This window comes from Ctenopharyngodon idella, chromosome 19 (genome assembly GCF_019924925.1).
Source record: "Ctenopharyngodon idella isolate HZGC_01 chromosome 19, HZGC01, whole genome shotgun sequence".
Lineage (NCBI taxonomy): Eukaryota > Metazoa > Chordata > Actinopteri > Cypriniformes > Xenocyprididae > Ctenopharyngodon > Ctenopharyngodon idella.
Window position 1 is genome coordinate 554,116 of NC_067238.1, and position 21,815 is coordinate 575,930.

Genomic DNA, 21,815 nt, shown 5'->3' on the forward strand with positions numbered 1-21,815 from the left:
TCTGCTAGTGTGTGGATGGAAGTGCCTTCATGCAGTGCAGATTACAGGGTCCATCATGATGTGGGTCAAAGCAACAGGTCAATTGCAACATTTAACATTATACTAAACTGCATTATTCCTAGCAAGTGATTTCCTACATAGCTTGGTTACAAAGAATGTTTGTAACCAAGCAGATCTCGCCCCTCATTGACAACCATAGTATTTTTTCCCCTACTATGGTATAGTCAATGGGGGGCGAGATCTGCTTGGTTACAAACATTCTTCGAAATAGCTTCCTTTGTGTACAGCAGAATGGTACAAAGAAATGTATACAGGTTTGGAACAACTTGAGGGGGAGTAAATGATGACAGAATTTTCATTTTTGGGTAAAATATCCCTTTTAAGTTTTTGTTACTATGTCATGACTTCAGTTTAGTACAAAATTAACTGTTAAAGTTGCAAACAAGTAGTGAAAAAAGCAATACATGCAAAGCGTTGCTCACACTGTAACTGTTTATTGCTTCAGTTTTATTAACTGGACTGTTTATTGCTGTAACAAGAACATTGTGTCATTGAATAGAATTAATAACAGATCACGAGTGAGGAGGAAGTAAGATGTGTTAACTAACCAAACAGAGGAAGCACACTGCAGTACTTCGCATTCCCCGAGAGCACAATAGAGAGGTTGATTCTGGGGCTGAAATGGCCCTGAATATGCGGAAGGAGGAAAAGGGTGGTGCTGAGTCAGCTGCTCTCCCATGGGAGTCTGGAATTAGAGGTGGTTTCTGAGAATCAGCAAATAAATGTAGATAAGCGATAAATGTTTATAAACATGAATATTTGGTGGTTTGGTGGAGACCTTGGGATGTAGGTTTACTTGTTTCTGGTAAAGGGAAAGTAAATTCAAGCAGTTACTGGGTAATGAAATGATGCAGCACATGACTAACATGTGATCAGAGTCGGAATTAGCAGAAGGGAAGATTTCATAACTGAAAGATCTTTGCAAAATCAGTGACACACAGTATTGCCCTTAAATTTAAATGTTCTTGTAAAAAATAATTGCTCTTTATAGTTTTGAATGCACACTTCTATAGTGTACTTCAAATCTTAAAAGTATATTTAAAAAACTGTAGGCCTGCTTGCAGATAATATAATATGAATGAAATTAAAGACGACTTAAGTGAACTTAAAGAGAGTAAACAATGTTTGACAATGTTTCTTAGGACACTTAAGTACACTTTTATAAATATGCACTTTTTGTCAAATTAAAAGTTTTACATATCTGCTCTTTGATAATTAGAACCTACCAGTTTATTGATGAAAGTATATGATAGTGAAATATGAAGGCCAAGTATGGTAACCCACAATATGGGTCAAAGCAACTAATAAGGTCAATTGCAACATTCTGCAACATTGTACTAAACTGCATTATTCAGGCAAGTGATTTCCTACATAGCTTTGCTATTTTTGTGTCTCTTGTATCTCTTTATGCTCTCTTTCTCTTCTTTTTAACCCATACTCAGAATTTGTCCTCTGCATTTAACCTATCCAAGTTTTTGCACACACATAGGAGTAGTGAGTAGTGAACACACAAACACCCGGAGCAATGTGCAGCCATTTTGCTATGACGCCCGGAGAGAGATTGGGGGTTAGAATTGCTCAAGCGCACCTCAGTCATTTCCTGCCGGTATTGAGACACGAACCCGCAATCTTCAGGTTACCGGTCTTACTTTCTAACCATTAGGCCACAACTGCGAATAAAAGATCCCACCGAGATTTGAGCTCAGATCACTGGATTCAGAGTGCTAACCATTACACCATGGAGCCAGCCAGGGGCTCTTCTCATGGACCCCGGACGAGTACACACACACAGGTTTGTTTTCCTATCAAAGTGAGGACATTCCATAGGTGTAATGGTTTTTATACTGTGCAAACTGTACATTCTATCCCCCTACACTACTCCTAAACCTACCCATCACAGAAAACATTCTGCATTTTTACATTTTTAATAAAACATTGTTTAGTATGCTTTAAAAGCTATTTTAAATACGAGGACTCATGAAATGTCCTCATAAAATATGTTTACGTCATAATACCAGTGTAATACCCATACAAATTTGTGTCCTCATAAATCATGAAAACACACACACACACACACACACACACACACACAAAGGGAACATGTTTAAGTGGAAGACTGGAGAACAACTTGGAGTACTCTGGAGATGACTGAGAAGACTGGAGATCGACTTGGAAGAGGTAACAGAAGTTGCGGCTACGTGGCGGCTACGTGGCGGCTACGTGGCGGCTACGTGGCGGCTAAGTAGTCTGTGGCATTAGACAAGGCCAGACATTGACTGGAGTATGTGTGCTCTACTTATAGTGCTGGTGATAAAGGCTAATGAGTGACAGGTGTGTGTGGTTAAGTGCCAGGGAGGATGATGGGAAATGTAGTCTGTATTCAGAGTGTTCATTCAAAATGAAGGTCACACATTAGGGTCCAATTCTCACTATTAACTAACTATTAACTACAACTTTTGCCTCAAAAATTAAAAGTTAGTAAGGTAGTTGCTAAGTTTAGGTATTGAGTAGGATTAAGGGATTTTGAATATGGTCATGCAGAATAAGGCATTAATATGTGCTTTGTAAGTACTAATAAACAGCCAATATCCTAGTAATATGCATGCTAATAAGCAAATAATAGTGAGAATTGGACCCTAAACTAAAGTGTTACCAAAATTAAATAAAGGAGTTCGGATCTTTCTGTTTTTTCTTGAAAGAAAACTTTAAACTTATTATTAAAACAATGATTTAACATGTAATTTAATTACATTAGAGTATATTTTAGTTTACCATTTAGTTTACCATATTTCAAAGACAAACAGAATTATGAAATTGCAAATAAAGACATATGTATCAAAAAAGCATTCTTAAGGGTAAATAAAATAAAATAATAGAAAGTAGATGTATTACATTTCTTTCATACTTGTGTTGTATATCAGAACACAAATTGCCCATATACCGTACATTAACATAAACTGTGTCCTTCTACAGTCAAAGTTTCCAAAGTTAAAGTAGTTTACAGAAATCAGAAACTGAATAAAATCTGCATTTGTGTACTTGGGTAGAGTATGCTTCTTGCAAATCTTTACAAGGTAAAGATGTAGCAACAGACCAGGAGAACAGACAATGGTGTACTTAGCTGTTTTAATCTTGTCACTTGCCTTAAATTATATTAAAGTACATTTAATCACAGAACAAGCCTGTTCACTGTTGTGTTGGCCGTACCACACGTTAGAGGGCCCGTTTCCAAGGCCTTTCTCCAGCTTGCCACAGCAGAATCCTCTTTCTTGATTTCCCTAACAGGATTGATGCAGCACAGAATGATGGTCTAAATCTGCTCTTATTGACCTCATTTTGGCATCTTGCTCTGAAGCTGACTTGTACAGACTACATTAAACCAATTGCAATTTATTTTTAGTGCTGTGAATGTTCAACTTAAAATGTAAGTTTGATTGTTGACAATGCAACAAAGTTTAATTTTATGCAAATTAGCAGCAATGTGATGCGTCGACTACTATTAGGAGAGCAGACAGTGTCTCTCCAACACAAATCCTTTGATTATAATAACTTATATATGATTACTTATAATAACAACAAAGAGTTAGTTTTAAGGTTCCACCCTGGGAACTTGATCCAAGTTTTGGTGACAATTTGTCAGGTTGAAATGATTAATGCTGACACTTTGTAGCCATAAATGGAACTGGGAGGGTAAACAGACCAGATAATAAAATCATAAGGGTTTCATCTTTAGCATTAGCATCCAGCTTGATTCTGATCTAGAGAATATGTTATAATAGTTTATTTAACTTTTATTTGTATCCTGCTTGTCATTTCTAACATTTGAAAAAAATGTATGTACCAAAAGAATATGAAAGTCAAAATCAGGTCAGTTGTATCATTTGTAAGTGAGCTGGACAAAGCAAGAAATGACTTTCCAAACGTAATACACGCATAAGGTTTGTGGGTGTACACTGTGTACTCTGTCTCACCACAAAGGCACGCTGAGTACAGCAAGTGAAGAAGGAAGTCACACATGTGCACGTAAACGTTCATGCGTGTTGTCAACATGTTGTATCACCTATTTATGTAACCAAATGGCCCACAAGGACTCATAAATTACTATTATGAGTCTTACTAATAGAGAAACTCTACAATTCTTACTTGTCAAAAGCCGCCTCCTGTACGTGTGCTTATGAAATATGTTGATTGCCATGCATGGCATACCGAGACATATTTTTGGGATCCTTCACATTAAGCTTGCTGACAGGGTGAATGGTTGGGAAATATATGGTGCTGCTGACACACAACCCCTCCATATCGCCCAAATAACAGATTGCTTCGTCCTGCAGTCATTTGCAGACTAGATCTGGGACTAAAATTTGAGCCTAAAAATTACTCAGCCACACAACTTTCATGATTAACAAGAAGAAAAATAATAAAAAGTTAAGTTGTATATTCATAACTAAAGCATAAAATGGGTATGCACAACTTTATGATTCAATATTTGATGACAAAGCCAGTATGTAGAAGTTTTGAAGTGGAGAAAAAGCAGTCAGATGCAAAGCTTAAACCTATAGACTTCTGCATCATATTTGATAGGCTATGTGAAGGTCTCTAAATTATTAACATGATCTGAAAAACCTGTTGCGTGCGATCTACATGCCTTCTGTCATCTGACTGATAGTTTATTTAGTAAGTGAAAGGCCTTTTAGTATAATTCTAAAAACACCCCCCTTCAGCACGTGTCTTTTTGCTGTGAAATGTTTACTGACTTTTATAAACTAAACATACTATATGAGACAAAAGCCTGATATATCAAATATGATGCTCAACAAAGAACACATATGCAAACTTTTGTTTATCTAAAGGTTTAATAAACTTTTCCATTATATATCTGACTATTTATTTCATATGTCAGACTTCACTGGGTTAAGGGGCTTTTGTCAGGACTGCAGACATTTAACATTGCTGTAAGCAATGTTCCATGTTTATTTAACAAAGTCACATACTGGTCCAAATACATTCAATAACCAGGCATGTTCGTGTTTCTCGGGTAGACTGTGACATTTGTTTATGTCTTGGTTGTGCTATAGGTCACCGCACAGATAGGGGGGGCAGTACCTTCTGGTGAGTTTGCTTCTGTTTGTTGACTTACATTTCACACCCTGTCCTTCACGGCGCGTGACATACGTTGAAAAACATGTTCTCACAGCCCCTGATGGAAAATGCTGCATGGAAGTCGTGTAGGTGTGCATTCAGCCCCTTGTGAAACTAGCATACCTCAGCACACTTTAAAAAAAAGACCAGCCTACTTATTATGGAAATAACATACATTAAAGGGTTAGATCACCCAAAAATGAAAATTATGTCATTAATTACTCACCTTCATGTCGTTCCTAACCTGTAAGACCTTCATTCATCTTCAGAACACCACTTAAGCTATTTTTGATAAAATCCAAGAGCTTTCCGATCCCTCATAGAAAACAACACAATTATCACTTTTAAGGCCCAGAAAGGTAAAAGGCATCGATAAAATAGTCTGCAGTGACCCTAACCCATAAATACTGTAATTTGACCCACTTATAAGACATAAGTAGTATATCTTGTCTTGTCTTTGAAATATGGTTGATGTACTGACAAGCATTTATAGTAAACTAAAATATACTTTAATGTAATTTCTAGTGAAACTTTTATGTCACGGATTTAAATATATTTGTGAAAAGGAGCACATCTGATTTGACACATTGTGAATTTGGGTTTAATATTAGAGGGGAGCTGATATTTTTCTACAAGTTTTGTTAGCTTAACTGCAAAATTAAAAATATGAAAAATAAATTTGTCATGATGCAGTAAAACAACATGAATATCTAGACTCGTGCTCAACACACGCCAAAGCATGCATTTCTGCAGAATGTAAAGACGGGGCTTACAGATAAATATTTTATAAAATAAGACAGCATACAAAAATGTAGTAAACTGACGTTTAGACTGTCTCTTGAATATTTTTAAGAGCTGATATTGTTTTGTGAAATATTGCATGCGCTGCAAAACATGGGGATGTTAAAGCTCTACAATCAGGTGACATTATTGTAAGAGCTCATAATATTGTTTATAAACTGAAGGGAAATGTCGCCATCTGCCGGCTGCCAGATGATGATATGTAAGAAAAATATTTGAATGACGTTTCTCCACTCTTAAAGAAATAGCTCACATGAAAAGGTCATCATTTACTCATATTCAAGTCATAACAAACCCACATGGCTTTCTTTCTTCTGTGGAACACAAAAGAAGACATTTTGTAAGAATGTCCACTCCTAGCCACTCATTATCATATAATGGAAGTGAATAAAGACTAGGTCTGTCAAACTCCAGAATAAAAAAGCATCATAAAAAGTAATACATATGATTTTGTCACATATTAAAACAACAACAACAAAAAAAGAACCTTAACACAGATGAACTTTCTCTTATACAGTTGTAATTCAAGGCATTATCAGGTATAAACATGAGATGCATTAAATATGCAGACTGGTCTAAATGGTCTGTAGTGTCCTCTCCTATATGACAAAAAGGAATGACGGCTTCTGTGTGTTCCCTTTTTAAGCAGAGCTTTCCAATTACAATACTTAAACTGAAATTAAAAGCATAATTAAACTGTCTTTCAGTAACATTCCAGCACACTGTTAGAATAGCAGCAGTATCTGTCGATCACGTCATTTGCGTGAAGCAGCTGAGAAACCACAGAACAGCATCTCAATAGCAGCAATGACTCTCTGATATTAATAACAATAGTTATTAAAATAAATACAGTCACTTGTCAAGACCCGATTCAGTATGTTTCAAGTTGAAACTAAGACACTTCTTCTTGAAATACATACTTTCAGTTTTACTCATAGAAGTATGCATCCCCCAGTGATAAGAACTTCAAATAAAATGCCTCTTAAAATACATTAGTAGACAGCTTCATCCATATTGTCATCACTATCTGCTCCAAAATCCTCTCCGTTGTCAAAGTAAGACATGATGTAGTCTGTCTCCTGAAACACAGTACACATATTCTGCTGTTAAAAATGCTTTACTGGGACCCTTTCTAGGTCATTGAGAGATAGTTTTCAGAAACAATTTTGCCACCCTTCACCTTCACCATATGACTTTCTTAGCTATGTGAAACACAAATGAAGATAATGCTTAAGCAACCTTTTTCAATGCAATGATAATAAACTGATTCTGCAGGCTATCTCTATCAAACGAAAGACAGAAAGAAAGAAAGAAAGAAAGAAGAAAGAAGATATATGGATAAATGACAGTGCCACAAAGATTGTAGGCAAAAAAATTTCTTACATCTTCAACCTCCTCTTCATCATAATCTTCATCCGCATCTGGCTCATCCTCCTCCTGATTCTGTTTCTTCTTCTCCTCTTCCTCCTCTTCCTCAGAATGATGCTCTTGTTCTCTTTTCTCAAGTGTCTAAATATCATTTCATAAAATGAACATTACTAACATGCAGCAGCATTTAAAAAAACAGGAAATAAGGAGAAAGGAAATGGGTATTTTTCTTTGTTTGTTACGGTTTTTCAATATGAGTTTCAGTATATTTTGTGTTTTTATTTAAAGTCTTTCAGTTAGCTCATCATCAATCTGCTTTTTCAATTCATTTGAATGGCAAAGTATGTTTAAAACATCTTATGCACAGTTAATGCAACATAATAAAATATTATGGTTTCTGTGAACTCATACCTCTAGTTTTTGGAGAACCTCTTCTTTGCCAGCAGCTACTTTTGGTTTTCGCTGGAGTTGTGGCTTAGCACCTATGACTACAGAACAAAGGTATTAAAAAACATGGTTTACTCCTATTTTAACATGTGTTGGGTAGCATTTAGTACATTAGACCTGTGAACCTACACACATGGTAATAATAATAATAATAATAATAATAATAATAATAATATAGTTCCTCACGTGTTTTTCGGGGTTTTCGTACTTTAATACAAAGCTCTTTTGGCAGTCGGCTCCAGTCTGGAATGAAATCAAATATGTTTAGAGAGACCTGACTTTCACATTTTCTTGATTATAATATGTAATAAGTAAGTTGTAACACAATTAATAAAGAAGATTACCTCTACAATGGTACATAGAGTTCTCACATCTTTTGACCAATTAATTAATGGTTACTGAATAAGTCTTCTTAAAAATAATTACATTAAAAATAAAATTCTAAAAAGATTAATAGTAATTGAATTTAATAAAGAACTTCCACTTGTACACTACCATTCAAAAGTCTGTGGTCAGTAAGATTTTTTAAATGTTTTTGAAATAAATCTCTTATACTCACAAAGACCAAATTTATTTGATCAAAAATACAGTAAAACAGTAATATGAAGTATTACAATTTAAAATAACTGTTCTATTTGAAAAAATTATAAAATATAACTTAGTCCTGTGATGTTAAAGCTTGAATTTTCAGCATAATTACTCCAGTCTTCAGTGTCACATGATCCTTCAGAAATCATTCTAATATGCTGATTTGCTGCTCACGAAACATTTATTATCAATGATGTAAAAACATGCTGCTTAATATTTTTGTGGAAACAGTGATACGTGGTTCTTTTATGTATAGAAAGTTTAAAAGAACATTTATATGAAATAGAAATCTTTTTGGTGACATTATAAATGTCTTTTACTGTCACTTTTGAGCAAAGGTCTGTGGCGACCTCACCTATCTGACAAAAAGGAATGTCATCTGTGCAAATTCACAGCTTTAAAGGGATAGTTCACCCAAAAATGAAAATTCTGTCATCATTTACTCACCCTCAAGTTGTTCCAAACCTGTATAAGTTCTTTGTTCTGTATTTTTTTTCCTACTATGGTAGTCAATAGGAGGCGAGATCTTCTTTGTTACAAACATTCTTCCAAATATCTTCCTTTGTGTTCAGCAGAACAAAGAAATGTATACAGGTGAGAAAATGATGGCAGAATTTTCATTTTTGGGTGAACTATCCCTATAAATACTTATACATTTAAATTACAAAGAGACAAAAAGCATCCTAAGACCTAAATGGAGTGGAAGATTCAACTCCCAGATTTCATGTTTCTATGTTTGACTGTTGAATTTCCTCTGCTTTATCATCTATTGTGTCTCACCTGGACTCCATTCAATTGTGTTGTTCTTTGGCTCACCATTTTGGTATTTATCAGAGTAACGCGCCACATCTAAAAAAGAAAACAATAAAGAGCCGTTCAAACCTGATCTTTGACCATCCATGCCTGATAGGTCGTTGGCTTTAAATAATTCAGTGACTGCCCACAGTTCAAATGCAAATCCAGAGACTGCAGGACCTCATTCTCCAAGTCATGTTGAATCTTCATCCTTTGTGCTCAGAATTGTCCACTCTCAGTGTGCTCAGTACTGCCCACATGTTGCCTCAGCCCATCTTACCTGTTTTTGTTCTGGTTTCTCTTATGTGGAACGGCAGATTCTTGCTGGAGGCTCTCAGCTCCTGCTTAAGAGCGAGCATATAGTCCACCTCTTCTCCTGTAGTCAGAGGCACTGGCCTAAATTGCATAGGCTGAAAGAAAAATAATAATTACAAATTAAATTAAAACAAATGTTACATACAGCGGCATACATACATACATTCTAATGCTATTGCATTAGAAACTAAATCTCAAACAAAACAAAAAAAGCTTTTCTCAGAACAAACAATTCTAACAAATCAGTAATAAGACATTTATAACATTTATACACACAACAATATATGTGTAATTACAACCATTGCAGTTAGACTGTAAAAAAAATTAACTGTATAAAATGCTACAGTAATAACCTGTAAGTTCCCTTACTCTATACGAAAAACAGTAATAGATCTAACCTTGCATTTCATGTCATTTTACAGTAAAATACCATGTGTGGAAGTAAAAAAAGACAAAGTCATCTTATAAAGATTTCACATTCCCAGAATTCCCTGTAACACTTCACAATTGATGATTTTTCATTTTAATAATTATGTTTATGTTCTTAGTTTTTATCAGTTATGTACAATAGTGTTTTATATCACATTGTATGTTATTAAATTAATGTTTATTGCATTATTTTAGTATTCTATCATTTGTGTGCATGACACTGCATAAAAAAGCTACTTGTGATGTACTTTGATTCATCATGTGTTTTCTCTTTACCCGCTGTGTTATTATGGTGGTTGTCAGTATATTTTAAAGGTACAGAACAGAATTTAGAAGCAGCATGGCCCTACTAATTCTATTTTATCAATTTTTTGTTGTTGTTGTTGAAAATCACAGTTATTTACAGGTTTACATAATGTACAGGTTGTTCTGTAAACGTTTAAACCACAGCTGCTAGAATTTGTTTCCTGTAAAAATGACAGGATGTTTTTTACAGAGTATATTACAATGTAAAGACACTTGAATTGCCATTAAACACTTACAGGAAAAAGAGGAGAAGGTGTATGTGTAGACTGGGGTAAAGAATCTCCCCTCCCAAAACCCAGTGCGTCCACACTGAAGGTAAACTGGCTTCTTCCACGACCTTTGCTTCTACCTGCCATGACTGTACCTGTAAAGTCAACACATGAGCATGAGTATATAACTAGCCAATAGCAATAAAAACATTCATCATAGCCATGATGAAACCTGCAAGATACAACCACAAGGATGACTTTATTTTAAGCAGTAATTTTACCTCAAAATGCGTTTCAGGATCAATCCCCAGTAAATATGTGCCCAGATCAACAGCTGCCTGCTGAATGTAAAGCCATGTGTAAGGCACAGTCACTAGGGGCCTACTTGAACACGTGGGTAGTTGTGTTTACATCCGGCACATGTAGACATGTGGTCCGTCTCAGTTTACAGTCCAACCGGAAAGACTCCTCTGGTGAAGAGTTCCTAGCGCTGACAGCATGCATTACAATTGATTTCATTGATATTACAACCGTTATTAAGAGGATATAACAACATATCTTAATGGTGGTTGTAAACTATTTTTAAATACACGTAATATAGCCATAACTGATCGATATCACTGAAATAGGTGTCGTGAGAAATCACGTCTGTACCTACCCAGACTGTGGCTGTTGTGGTGTTCAGGTTGCGCGTTGTTGGAGGAGTTCCGTTATATATATAAAAATAAATAAAAAAAATTGTTTTTTTTTTTTTTTTTCAGATTTGCGAGAAAATGTATGAATTGTGAGATATGCTACTCGCAATTGAAAAAAAAAAAAAAAAAAAAAAATAGAAGTAGGAGATGAAAAGTGGCGTTTTAAAGATCCCGTACACATCAGACGTTGTTTAAGATTACAAGATATTTTATTTAACCATTTTATATAGATTAATGGTCGCAGTTTTTTTCATAAATACTAATCCTGATAGATTTAGCTGTCATAATAGATTTAAACAATTATATTTGTTTTGTGAATATATGTCTGTAGTGCATTAGAGTTTTTCACAATTGCTAAAACACTAAACTCCATTCTCTGAACCAAATTCTTAATGGCCTAAACCAACTTGTCGAATAAATCACTCGTTCTGCAAAACCTTAAATAAGTTCAGGCAATTTGAAACCATTTTCAAATCTCATGTACTCTTTTTGCAAAACTCTAAATCTCTAAAACTCTAACTCTGGATGCTGTGTTTTCCTTTTATTTATGTAGAGTCTAATGAATGCTCTGTAGTGTTTATATATTGACTAGCTGTGTGTATGATCTGAATAAAGAATTGTTTGATTTTGAGTACAGGTAAAATGGTTCTGAAGCCAGAAGAGTCAGGGGTTTTGTTGAAGTTTTGGTTTTGTGCTTATTGTTGTGAGAAAATGGGTGAAGGTTTCAAGAAATGGGTCTTAGCAATTGAGAAAAACTTTAAGACAAAAACGTCGTGAGATTTGAAGGTGCCTTCCTGAGAGTGTCGAGCGCCCCCTAGAGGAGAAGAACAGGCTTATGTGTCACTTAGGGAACAGTTCAATATTATGTTTATTCCAGAAGGTGGCGGAATGGTTGTATCTACTTACATGATTTCACATCATTGAAACTGGCAGAGGAATCTGGCATTACCAGCAACAACAAATGTCACTTTGTTATAGCTGTATGTGAGAAATTTATTTTGTCAAAGTCACATTAAGGTGGAAACTTGAGTTATGGAATGTAAGTACAGTCTTGACATACATTCCCCCCCCAATGAACCACCAAAATAAAGGCAGACAATTAAATAAGCATCGAAAGTTCTTTACAGTATATAGTTGTGGGTGCAAACAATTTAGTAAATTCAATTAAACAAACTGACAAGACAAGAGGTTACTGAATAATAAAGGCAGAATACAACTGAAAGGTTTATCTGTGTTCTAAAGATGAGGGCATTTTTCATAAATGTCAAGTCAGAGAATGATTCATATGTTGTTATTTGATTTTTTGTTGTTTTGCATGTTAACTTCTACAATTTTGCAACTGTAATCCAGTTTAAATTCTGCTGAAAGGTGTATGATATAGGTAACACTTTACAATAAGATTCGTTAGTTAACATTAGTTAACTACATTAGTTAACATGAACTGCATTTATTAATCTTTGTTAATGTTAATTTCAACATTTACTAATACATTAATTCATTAGTTCATGTTAGTTAATACATTAACTAATGTTTAACTAATTACCTTATTGTAAAGTGTTATCATAATATATGTAAATGTAGCCCCTCCTTTTTAAATTATTTAATTATATAATTATCATTTTTGTCTTTTTTATTATTCTCACATATCTCACATATATCAGTATAAATCTAATTCTTAATCATGCCTCACCACAAGATTTTTACCATGCCAGAAATATGATTTGTGTCATAAGGAGGTCATAAATAGCCCCCCAAAACCAGTTTTCTCTTGTTTGCAATATGTTACCATGACAACACATCCTGTGCAGTGAGGTAGCATGTGTATCCCTCTCCATAGGGTGCAGCAGACCATTGTCATACGCATTAACCCCTGGTTAAACACAGTCAAGTTATATCATTTTGACGCAAGCATTATTTCACTGTAGTGTAGTGCGTGCAGGTCAAACAAAATGGCTTTGTCGGAGGTCCATGGATCTCACTGAAGAACAATGAAAAAGAGGATATGAGCAAAACAAAACGATTAAGATGATTCATCATCTGTTTCTAAGTTTAGGTCCAATAAAGCCACGCCTCCATCCATGATTGATTGATTGGCAGTCTGTCTCTGGATAAAAGCTTTGCAAATAAAAGATTATACTTCATTTACCATCAGTACCACTCTACACAAGACACTCTATAGGAATACTCCAACATCCAGTGAATTTTAATCCAGTTCCAGTTTCTTCAGGATGAGGCACAATGAGTTGCATTACACCGGGGCAGTATTGTGCTTCCTACTGTTTTCCGCAACAGGTATGCTAAAACTTTTACATTTGATGAAATATTCATGTTCATGCGAACAAATGTTATGGTAACTCACTTTGTCGTTTTTATTTCATTCATTGACTCCCACAGTCAGCTTGTAGAAGTCATTTTAGTTTAATAGATATTTGCATCCATTCTTTATTTGCAGGTGAGAAAGAATATGCTTTATTGCTTAAATTATGAGGGGAAAAAACTCTTTGTGACAAACACAGGTTGTACTTTGTCAAGTCAATGAATCAACAAAACATTTTTTGTAATATAAAAGATATACAATATTATATGCTATTTATAAAATGTCTGCTCTCAATACATTTTTGATACACTTAAAATAATATATAATATGCACAATTTGCAACTAGTATCAGTCTTGAATAGTTAATGAAACACCTTTTCCCTCTGCATGGAGATCACCAACACTTTTTTTATTCGTAAATAAACTATTAACATAATGTTATTGGAGTTAACATTAGCAAATCATTTTTTAATTTAAATGTCCTGACATTGACAAAAGCTGAATAATGACTATTTTGAGGAAAAATACACAGCCACAAAACATAAAAAGTACAAAAGCTGTCACTGGGGCGGTACCCTATCAAAAGGTGCACCTTTGTACCTAAAAAGTGCATATTAGTTCCTCAAAGGAACATATTGGTACCAAAACTATATATATTAGTACCAAAATGGTACATATTAGAACCTTTTTAAAGGGCACCATCCCAGTGACAGCTTTTGTACCATTTTTTTTTTTTTTTTCTGAGAGTGGCATAAGTAGACCTCTTCAGTGGAAAAATGAAATAAATAATATATGTAGTTTTATATTTATTTATTTATTTATTTATATATATATATATATATATATATATATATAGCTATGGCAATCAACATGGCAATGAATAAGCTTATTTCTTTTGTAGGTGCTCAGCCCTTGAGCATTTTAAAAATTGTTGAGGGTCTCCAGTCAACCCCACAGACCTACCCTACACCCCTTTATTCATTTTCCCTCTGCATGGAGATCACCAACCGCGTCTTCAACGACTCCCTCCTTAACAAAACCTCACCGCAGTACAAGCGGATGTATGCCGAGGTTTCTGGAGTTGTAAGTGTTTTCTGTGATTTATCAATGAATAGATGTCAGTACCCATTTTACACATATACTAATAGGAACAACATTTTAAGTAGCTACATGTAAATTGCTGTTGACCCTAGATAGATCTGTAAACATGATCTTGTTTGACCTTCACAGTTGGACATGGCCTTTAATTGCTCTAACTGTGACACGAGAGAGACTTACAGAGGTGTATCAAATATAGAGTTCAGGTAAACCTCATCTGACTTTTTCTAAAGATGTTTGTCAGTTGGTCCTAAATTAACTGAGAATTATAAATTCAGTTCACACTTAAGTATATTCTTTTAAAAAGAGTATTATTTCCGTAATAAATGCTCTGCTTAAGTGTATTTCTTTTTCACAATGGTGATATTACTGCATTATATATATATACAATCAATTTGCAAAATGTTGTTTTTTGTTTGATTACAGGAGCGAGCCTATGATGGCGAATTGTACCATTCAGTTTCAGACCGTTTTTATCAACCATGTTGTGATCAAATATTTGTTCCTGAGAGCCATAGATAATAATAATAGTACTCAACTAAATGGTCTTGCACTCAACAGACAGTACACTGATGGTAAGTATTCATCAGGGTCGGACAAAGTTAAGAATTTATGAACTGGCTTTTGATTTATCACTTTCAATGTGAATTTGAATTAAACTGGCCACACCCACACTTAACAGAGTCACAGGCTGTGTCCGAAATCGCATACTCTCTTGAGTAGGTACTTATTTTGATTAAGTAATTACTGCTAAAAAATTATGCTCTATATAGTTATGAATGTGTGAATGAAATCTGGATGTACTACATTCACCATGTTGTCATTATCATGTGACCTACCAGTGTCAGTTACTTTGCTTCACTGCCATTCACAAATCCTCTCCCGTGGCATCATGTGATAGTACAGCGTCCATCGCATACACACTTCAGAATCTTGCTGGAAGTAGAAGGTCATCTGAGTATTTTTTCCCTACTTTTTTATGAGTACTGTGAATTCGGACATACTTCTTTTGTCACATACTGTTTTTTGCCTATTATATAGTAGGAAAGTATTTGATTTCGAATGCAGCCACAGTTAAGTTTCATGGTGATAACTACATTTTGAAGACTTAAATTAGTGCATTCAGGAAATGTGTCCTTTAAATTACATTTAATGAAATACATTTCCATAGGTGGCATTTTAAGTATTGATAATGTTTCGTCAGATAGCACAGATGCTGTGTGCAATAACATGTTTATGATTAATTCATAAAAAAATTAAATGTATTCTAAAAAGCTTAAAAACAGTGTTCTGAATCCTGTTTGCAAATTTAGGAAGTGAACAAGAATTGTAATGGCATTCTCATTTATTTATTTATTTATTTTTTAGCTGTGTGAAACTAGAGGCTGAAAGGCTGTGAAACTAAGTTAATTCTAAATTGCATAAACATATATACATATATTTTTAATGCAGAAACAGTCACACCTGCCTGGCTTTTTGAAAGACCCACAACTCCTGTGGAAACAGCAGCTCCCCTTGTAGGAAGTGGTGGTCTTTGGCTTCCTGGTTGGGCCATTGCATTGCTGGTGTTAGCATGCATCATCATACTGCTTCTCCTCATCCTCCTAATACTGGTAAAACTTAACATTTACACTTCGCTTTAAAAACTAAAAAGTAACCTTTTGTGAAAATGAAGAGCGCTTAATTGTATTCAGTGTGCACCTGTAGTGTATTTCAAATTTTAAAAGTATGTTGTTAAGAAAGTGTATCGCAGATAATATGATATTAATGAAATAAAAGGCTGTTGAAAAAGAGGGCACACTTTTATAATAGACTTAACACACTTAAGTACACTTTTAAAAAGTGCACTTTGTAATGTCAAATTAAAAGTTTTACTGTAAAGCAAAACTACACTTATTTATATGTATTGACTAGCTCTTTATTTTTTATTGCCAACATTGAAGACACCTGATGATAACAAGCAGAATCTCTGAAGGAAAGAGAAACACAAGAATAAACAGAAGTTAAATGTTGATGTTGATTTTATTGAAAATGTTTGGTCACTGTTATGGTGGTCGGTGTTTCATTTAGTTGGCCAGTTTGACTCTTTGCTTTTTATGTCAGTTTGTGGGTTTTTGTAATGATGTTTGCTAATTTTACACATTTTAAACGGTTGACTTTTAAGAAATTAATTTGATTAATTTTAACTCAATTTTTATATGTTGAATTTAATTAATAATATTGCTTGTAATCTGTTGCCACAATTTTATTGAGTAGATAGAGCATATTACTTTTTACAGTGTGTTAGTTCACAGTGCATTAACTAATGTTAACACGATTTTAATAATGTATTAGTAAATGTTGAAATTAACATTAACAAAGATTAATAAATGCTGTATAAGTGCAGTTCAGTATTAGACCATGTTAACTAATACTAATGTTAACTAATGAACCTTATTGTAAAGTGTTACCATTATAAATTATGTATATTTAAATACAAGTTTCAATAGAAATTACATTAAAGTGTATTTTAAATGCTTGTCAGTACATTCGGCAGTACACTTTAATCATATTTCAAAGATAATAGAAGCAATTATGAAACTGCTAATAAAGATGAACTGAAGTCCTACTTAAGTGGGTCAAAAAGCACTCTTAGGTTCAAATAAATACATTTAAAATAATTTTAAACTAGAATACATTTTCATTTAACTGTAAATAACAAGCAATTAAGTGTCCAGAAACATTATATGTGACCCTGGACCACAAAACCAGTCATAAGTTGCATGTGTATATTTGTAGCAATAGCCAACAATACATTGTATGGGTCAAAATTATCAATTTTTCTTTTGTGCCAAAAATCATTAGGATATTTTGTAAAAATCATGTTCCATGAAGATATTTTGTAAATTTCCTACGTAAATATATCAAAAATGTCTTTTTGTGAGTGGATATGCATTGCTAAGGACTTCATTTGGACAACTTTAAAGGCGATTTTATCAATATTTAGATTTTTTTGCACCCTCAGATTCCAGATATCCAAATAGTTGTATCTCAGCCAAACAAACCATACGTTAATGGAAAGCTTATTTATTCAGCTATATTTATTATGATATATAAATCTCAATTTTCAAATTGACCCTTATGAAAATTGACCCTTATAGGGTCACATATAACCTTAGACTTATTCCCGTACTTCAAATTTTTTTTCATAAATTAAGAGTAATAACAGGAAAAAAGTTCCTCATGTACAATGCTATAGTATGATACCTCATTTCCATCTCTCCAGATGTGCTGTTGGTGCTGCAGAAGAAGAAACAAAAAGGAAGAAACAACCACCATAGTAGAACATGCACCTTATCAGAGGACATCTTTCAAAGAACATCTTGCCAATCCCACATATATGCCACACACACCTGAGAGAAGCCCAAACTACCCAGTCCTGGTAAGAACATCTCTACAACATCTAATTTCTTATGGCTGAAATATGTTAAAAAAATCTATTGAGAAATTTGGTCACACACACCACTATCTTAAAAACGTTTAGTTTACATCAGCATAAGACAATTGATTCAGAGTTTCAAACATAAATAATCTTTTAATCTACGAATTGCGCAATTTGAAATCTTGGAACTGTATTGAGTGATCAGATTATCAGAACATTTGTGTTTATTACATATGTGAAGTGCTTAAATAGATTTTAAACTTTAGATTTTATTCAATGAATGAAACAATGAATATTCAGAATTACATAATATGCTTATGATTCTATTATTATAGCTGGCAGACATAATCTCTTATAAATGCTATATTGTTTCTTCAACAGGGAGAGCCGGATGTACAGCATGCAGGGATGTACACGATGAACCCTCAGAGATGATAACCACAACACCACTATAAGAGAGGTAAAAAGCAATAATTTATCAATAAAAACTTCTGCAGAAAACATTTTAGACATCTATAAGTTATAAATATACAAGTTAATGTAAGTTATATTATATATTTTAGGCATACAATCCCTCACTTATCAACAAAATGAGAAGCAATACTTATTATTATTTAAAATTAAAATTTAAGTTCACATTTTCTCAAGCCGGTCTCAGAAACCAAGGGAGAAGTTTGGAGTGACTAACAGGTTTGCCCATGATGGAGGCTTATCCACCTTATTCCTGACTAGCCTACTGCGTGTCGAATGATGGGTTCCACTTCCGGTTTGGGGAACTTCCATTTAAAAAGACTGAAGCAAATCGTTTCAATTCATAAGGTTGCCCTACAAATAAAGCTTATCCGTCAGTTTGACTGAATGAGCTGTCAATTTTTCTTTCATGTTTTATTTTCAGACATCATGAGAATAACGTAACGCTTGGTATTTTAACGTAACATGTTATAAGAAGAATATCTATGGCAAGAGCTCTCTTCAGTCGCTGCTTTCTATCCTCGTGATTATTTTCTTTTGTCCCTTTGCATATCGCTGTAATAGTATGAAAAATGACAACATATACTGCACATTTGTGGTCTGTTCTCCCGATATAATTTACGATATATCCCATTAATAATTTACTGGAATGCAGGAAGAATCTCTCGTTTTTCTCTTCAAAGCCTCACGTCTCTTTCCAGGTTTATTTTCACAGGTAAATACAATTTATTATCTGTAAAAATGATGGAAATCATTTTGAAATAGTATCACGCAATGCTGAAGTTCATAAACATTTTTTATTAAGGCAACGTATATTATAATACAGATATATATCACTATAACGTTAGTTATATTTAATTCGTCCGTTATTTCTGTGGAAAGAATCGCGCTTTTTCACGGCCTGTTGAACCTGTACTTGTTGATGCTGTTACACTTTTTAATGTCCTTTTAATGTTCGTTGGTTGAAGGGTGAGTAGAATAATGTCATCTCATTGTACCCAGTTTAAAAAGAAAACGTATTATTGCGTTCATCACCCTTTCACTGATTGTTTACAGCTTAAAGGAAGTTACACCCATAATTCGCGCAAAGCGTCATGGGGCGTAGGAATAAGGTGGATAGGAAAATGCGTAGTTGCTGGGAGAGCAGATCTATTCAATAAACAAAGAGACACTAGCAACACAATGCAGATTAAGTACATAAACGGGGTTAGTTAACATGAGGTGAAGCCCTCCATTCAATGAACTGTTTACCATTGTGACCATAATGCTTGCACAATATGGTAACACAAATATGGGCTTTAATGCTAGTAAATATTTCATAAAGGAAGCATTGAATTAGGATTAAACTCAATGTATGCAGTTCTTTTACATGTGATTAATATGTTACTGCAGTGTCAAATAATGAATGGCAATGATTTATAGCTATCGCTGGGAAAAGCTCCTGGTAATTACGGATTGCTAAGTTAAGTGGAAGTAATTATTTGAGGTTATTTAAATTGTTTGAGATTATTTAGCTTTAATTAAAAATAGTGATACTGATTTTTAACTGCATGTGTCTATATGAACAATAAATCCATCAATTCTCCAAACTGCTTGTGAAACTGCAGTGAACAATAAATAAAAAAAAATAATTAAACATCAGTGCATTTACATTATGTAATACACTAAAATAATAAGTCAGGGAGTGGCTTAAGCTATTAAAACTCACCCTTCACACGTTATTTACATTGCTATAATTCACATAGTTTACAAACCTACTACTACATCTAGTGCTTCTCTGACATGATTTATCATTGTTAACATTAAACACTGAAAATAATAAAACGTAAACAGAATGTTGAAACTGATTCAAAACATCAACTGACGTAGCATTGGTATTTAGTGAAACACTGACAACCTTCTGAGAAATATTTCAGGAAAAGTAACATAACATGTCGATATCTGTTGCAAGTCTATATACACTGGCGTAATAAATACTAACGCAAATAATGTGGTTTTTGTTTCAGAGCCATGGAATAACTGATGCTATGAAGGTTCAGAATGGTAAAGCGATTTCTCTCGTAGAAGATGCTGGTTTCTTCAAAAAGATTCTAGAAATGTGGACTTGTCATCATTACCATATGTAATATAAGTATTATAACCAATTTTAACAGAGGATGTAACTTTATTTATTCTGCACTATTTATGTTACACAGATATGGGGATTTGGGTCTGTGAACTTTTGCATCTCAGCAACTCAGTATAACATACCAGGGTTAGTTGTCACACTTTTTAGGGGGTGCCTGGCACAGGATGATCATATTTGGAAATACACTCTGCTATAGGATATTCATTAGCATGCTGATGAAATGTACTCAAAATAATATATAAAACAGCAGGTTACCCAAGATAAAAACCATTGGTTTGGCCAACAGGAATTGCAATTATGAAATTGTATCAAATAAATCATATGTAAAACACATGCAACAATCACTTCCCTCTGTGACAACTTGCCCCGGTCTCTTTGATATCTTAGGCTACAGAAGAAGAGGTTGGCTTTAATGTATCTCCAGATTACAATGTTATCAATTCATAAACATCTTTTCATTTGAAATCTGTATTCATGTTATTTGTATGGACATATACAATCATTTACACTTTCTGAGGGAAGAACTGTTGTAATATTTAATGCAATTTAAAATTCAACAAAACAATATATTACACAATACAGTATATATACCACTTACATTATAAATAAATTCTGCATACAGTACATGATTTGTTATTTGTCTTAAGTCTCTGTTCTTTTGTAATGATTACACAGCTGTGAAATTCTAAATGTACTTAAATTAAACATTAAATACAATCTTCTGGTTGATTATGCAACACTTATAAACATAGTTATTGGGTTCAGTAGTCTGAGAACAATTATCAATTTCCAATTTAAACCTAAAAAATATGAAAGCTTTAGGGGGAAAGGGATTTTTTTTTTAATTGAAAATAAATAAAACAGAGAAATGTAAAAATTTAAGATTTATAATCTAGGCCAATAATCAAAGTAAGTTTGCAACATATCAGGTGTTCTTGCTTCCAAAGCAGCACAAGATGCTCTTTGGATAATTCTTAAATCATGCTGGAGAACATGATCATCTGGTTTCACACAAACTTGTTGATAACATGCAGCTCAAGTGCTGCTGTCATTAAAGCATAAAAGAACATAACCAAGCAACTCATCTTTTAACTCAAATTGTTATGCTAACAATATAATTTTAATATAAAACTGTGGTTTTAGACTTCAGGACTTCAGTATATACAGTAGTTACACTATAAAAAGTAATATGCTATATCTACTCCATAAAATTTTGGCAACAGATTAC

At 33.8% G+C, this 21,815-nt stretch overlaps 1 protein-coding gene and 1 long non-coding RNA gene across 3 annotated transcripts; one reads left to right on the forward strand and one right to left on the reverse strand.

Moving 5' to 3' along the window:
• The first annotated feature begins 321 nt into the window (after positions 1-321).
• Positions 322-21,201, forward strand: LOC127500578 (uncharacterized). 2 transcript variants are annotated; one of them, XR_007926359.1, is made up of 9 exons: positions 322-1,852; positions 13,201-13,444; positions 14,371-14,552; positions 14,700-14,773; positions 14,994-15,142; positions 16,020-16,180; positions 17,833-17,988; positions 18,370-18,448; positions 20,466-21,201. It is a non-coding gene; the product is annotated as an uncharacterized LOC127500578 (long non-coding RNA). The 2 variants fall into 2 exon arrangements; XR_007926358.1 differs by having other exon boundaries at positions 324-1,852; positions 13,206-13,444.
• polr3gla (RNA polymerase III subunit GL a) lies at positions 6,499-10,973 on the reverse strand. The gene is made up of 8 exons (XM_051871806.1): positions 10,739-10,973; positions 10,485-10,612; positions 9,479-9,608; positions 9,184-9,252; positions 8,002-8,058; positions 7,780-7,856; positions 7,384-7,509; positions 6,499-7,079 (listed from the first exon to the last, which is right to left on the reverse strand). Exons 2-8 carry the CDS (start codon positions 10,602-10,604, stop codon positions 6,993-6,995), a joined length of 666 nt encoding a protein of 221 aa, XP_051727766.1. The 5' UTR covers positions 10,605-10,612; positions 10,739-10,973; the 3' UTR covers positions 6,499-6,992.
• Positions 21,202-21,815: the final 614 nt, after the last annotated feature.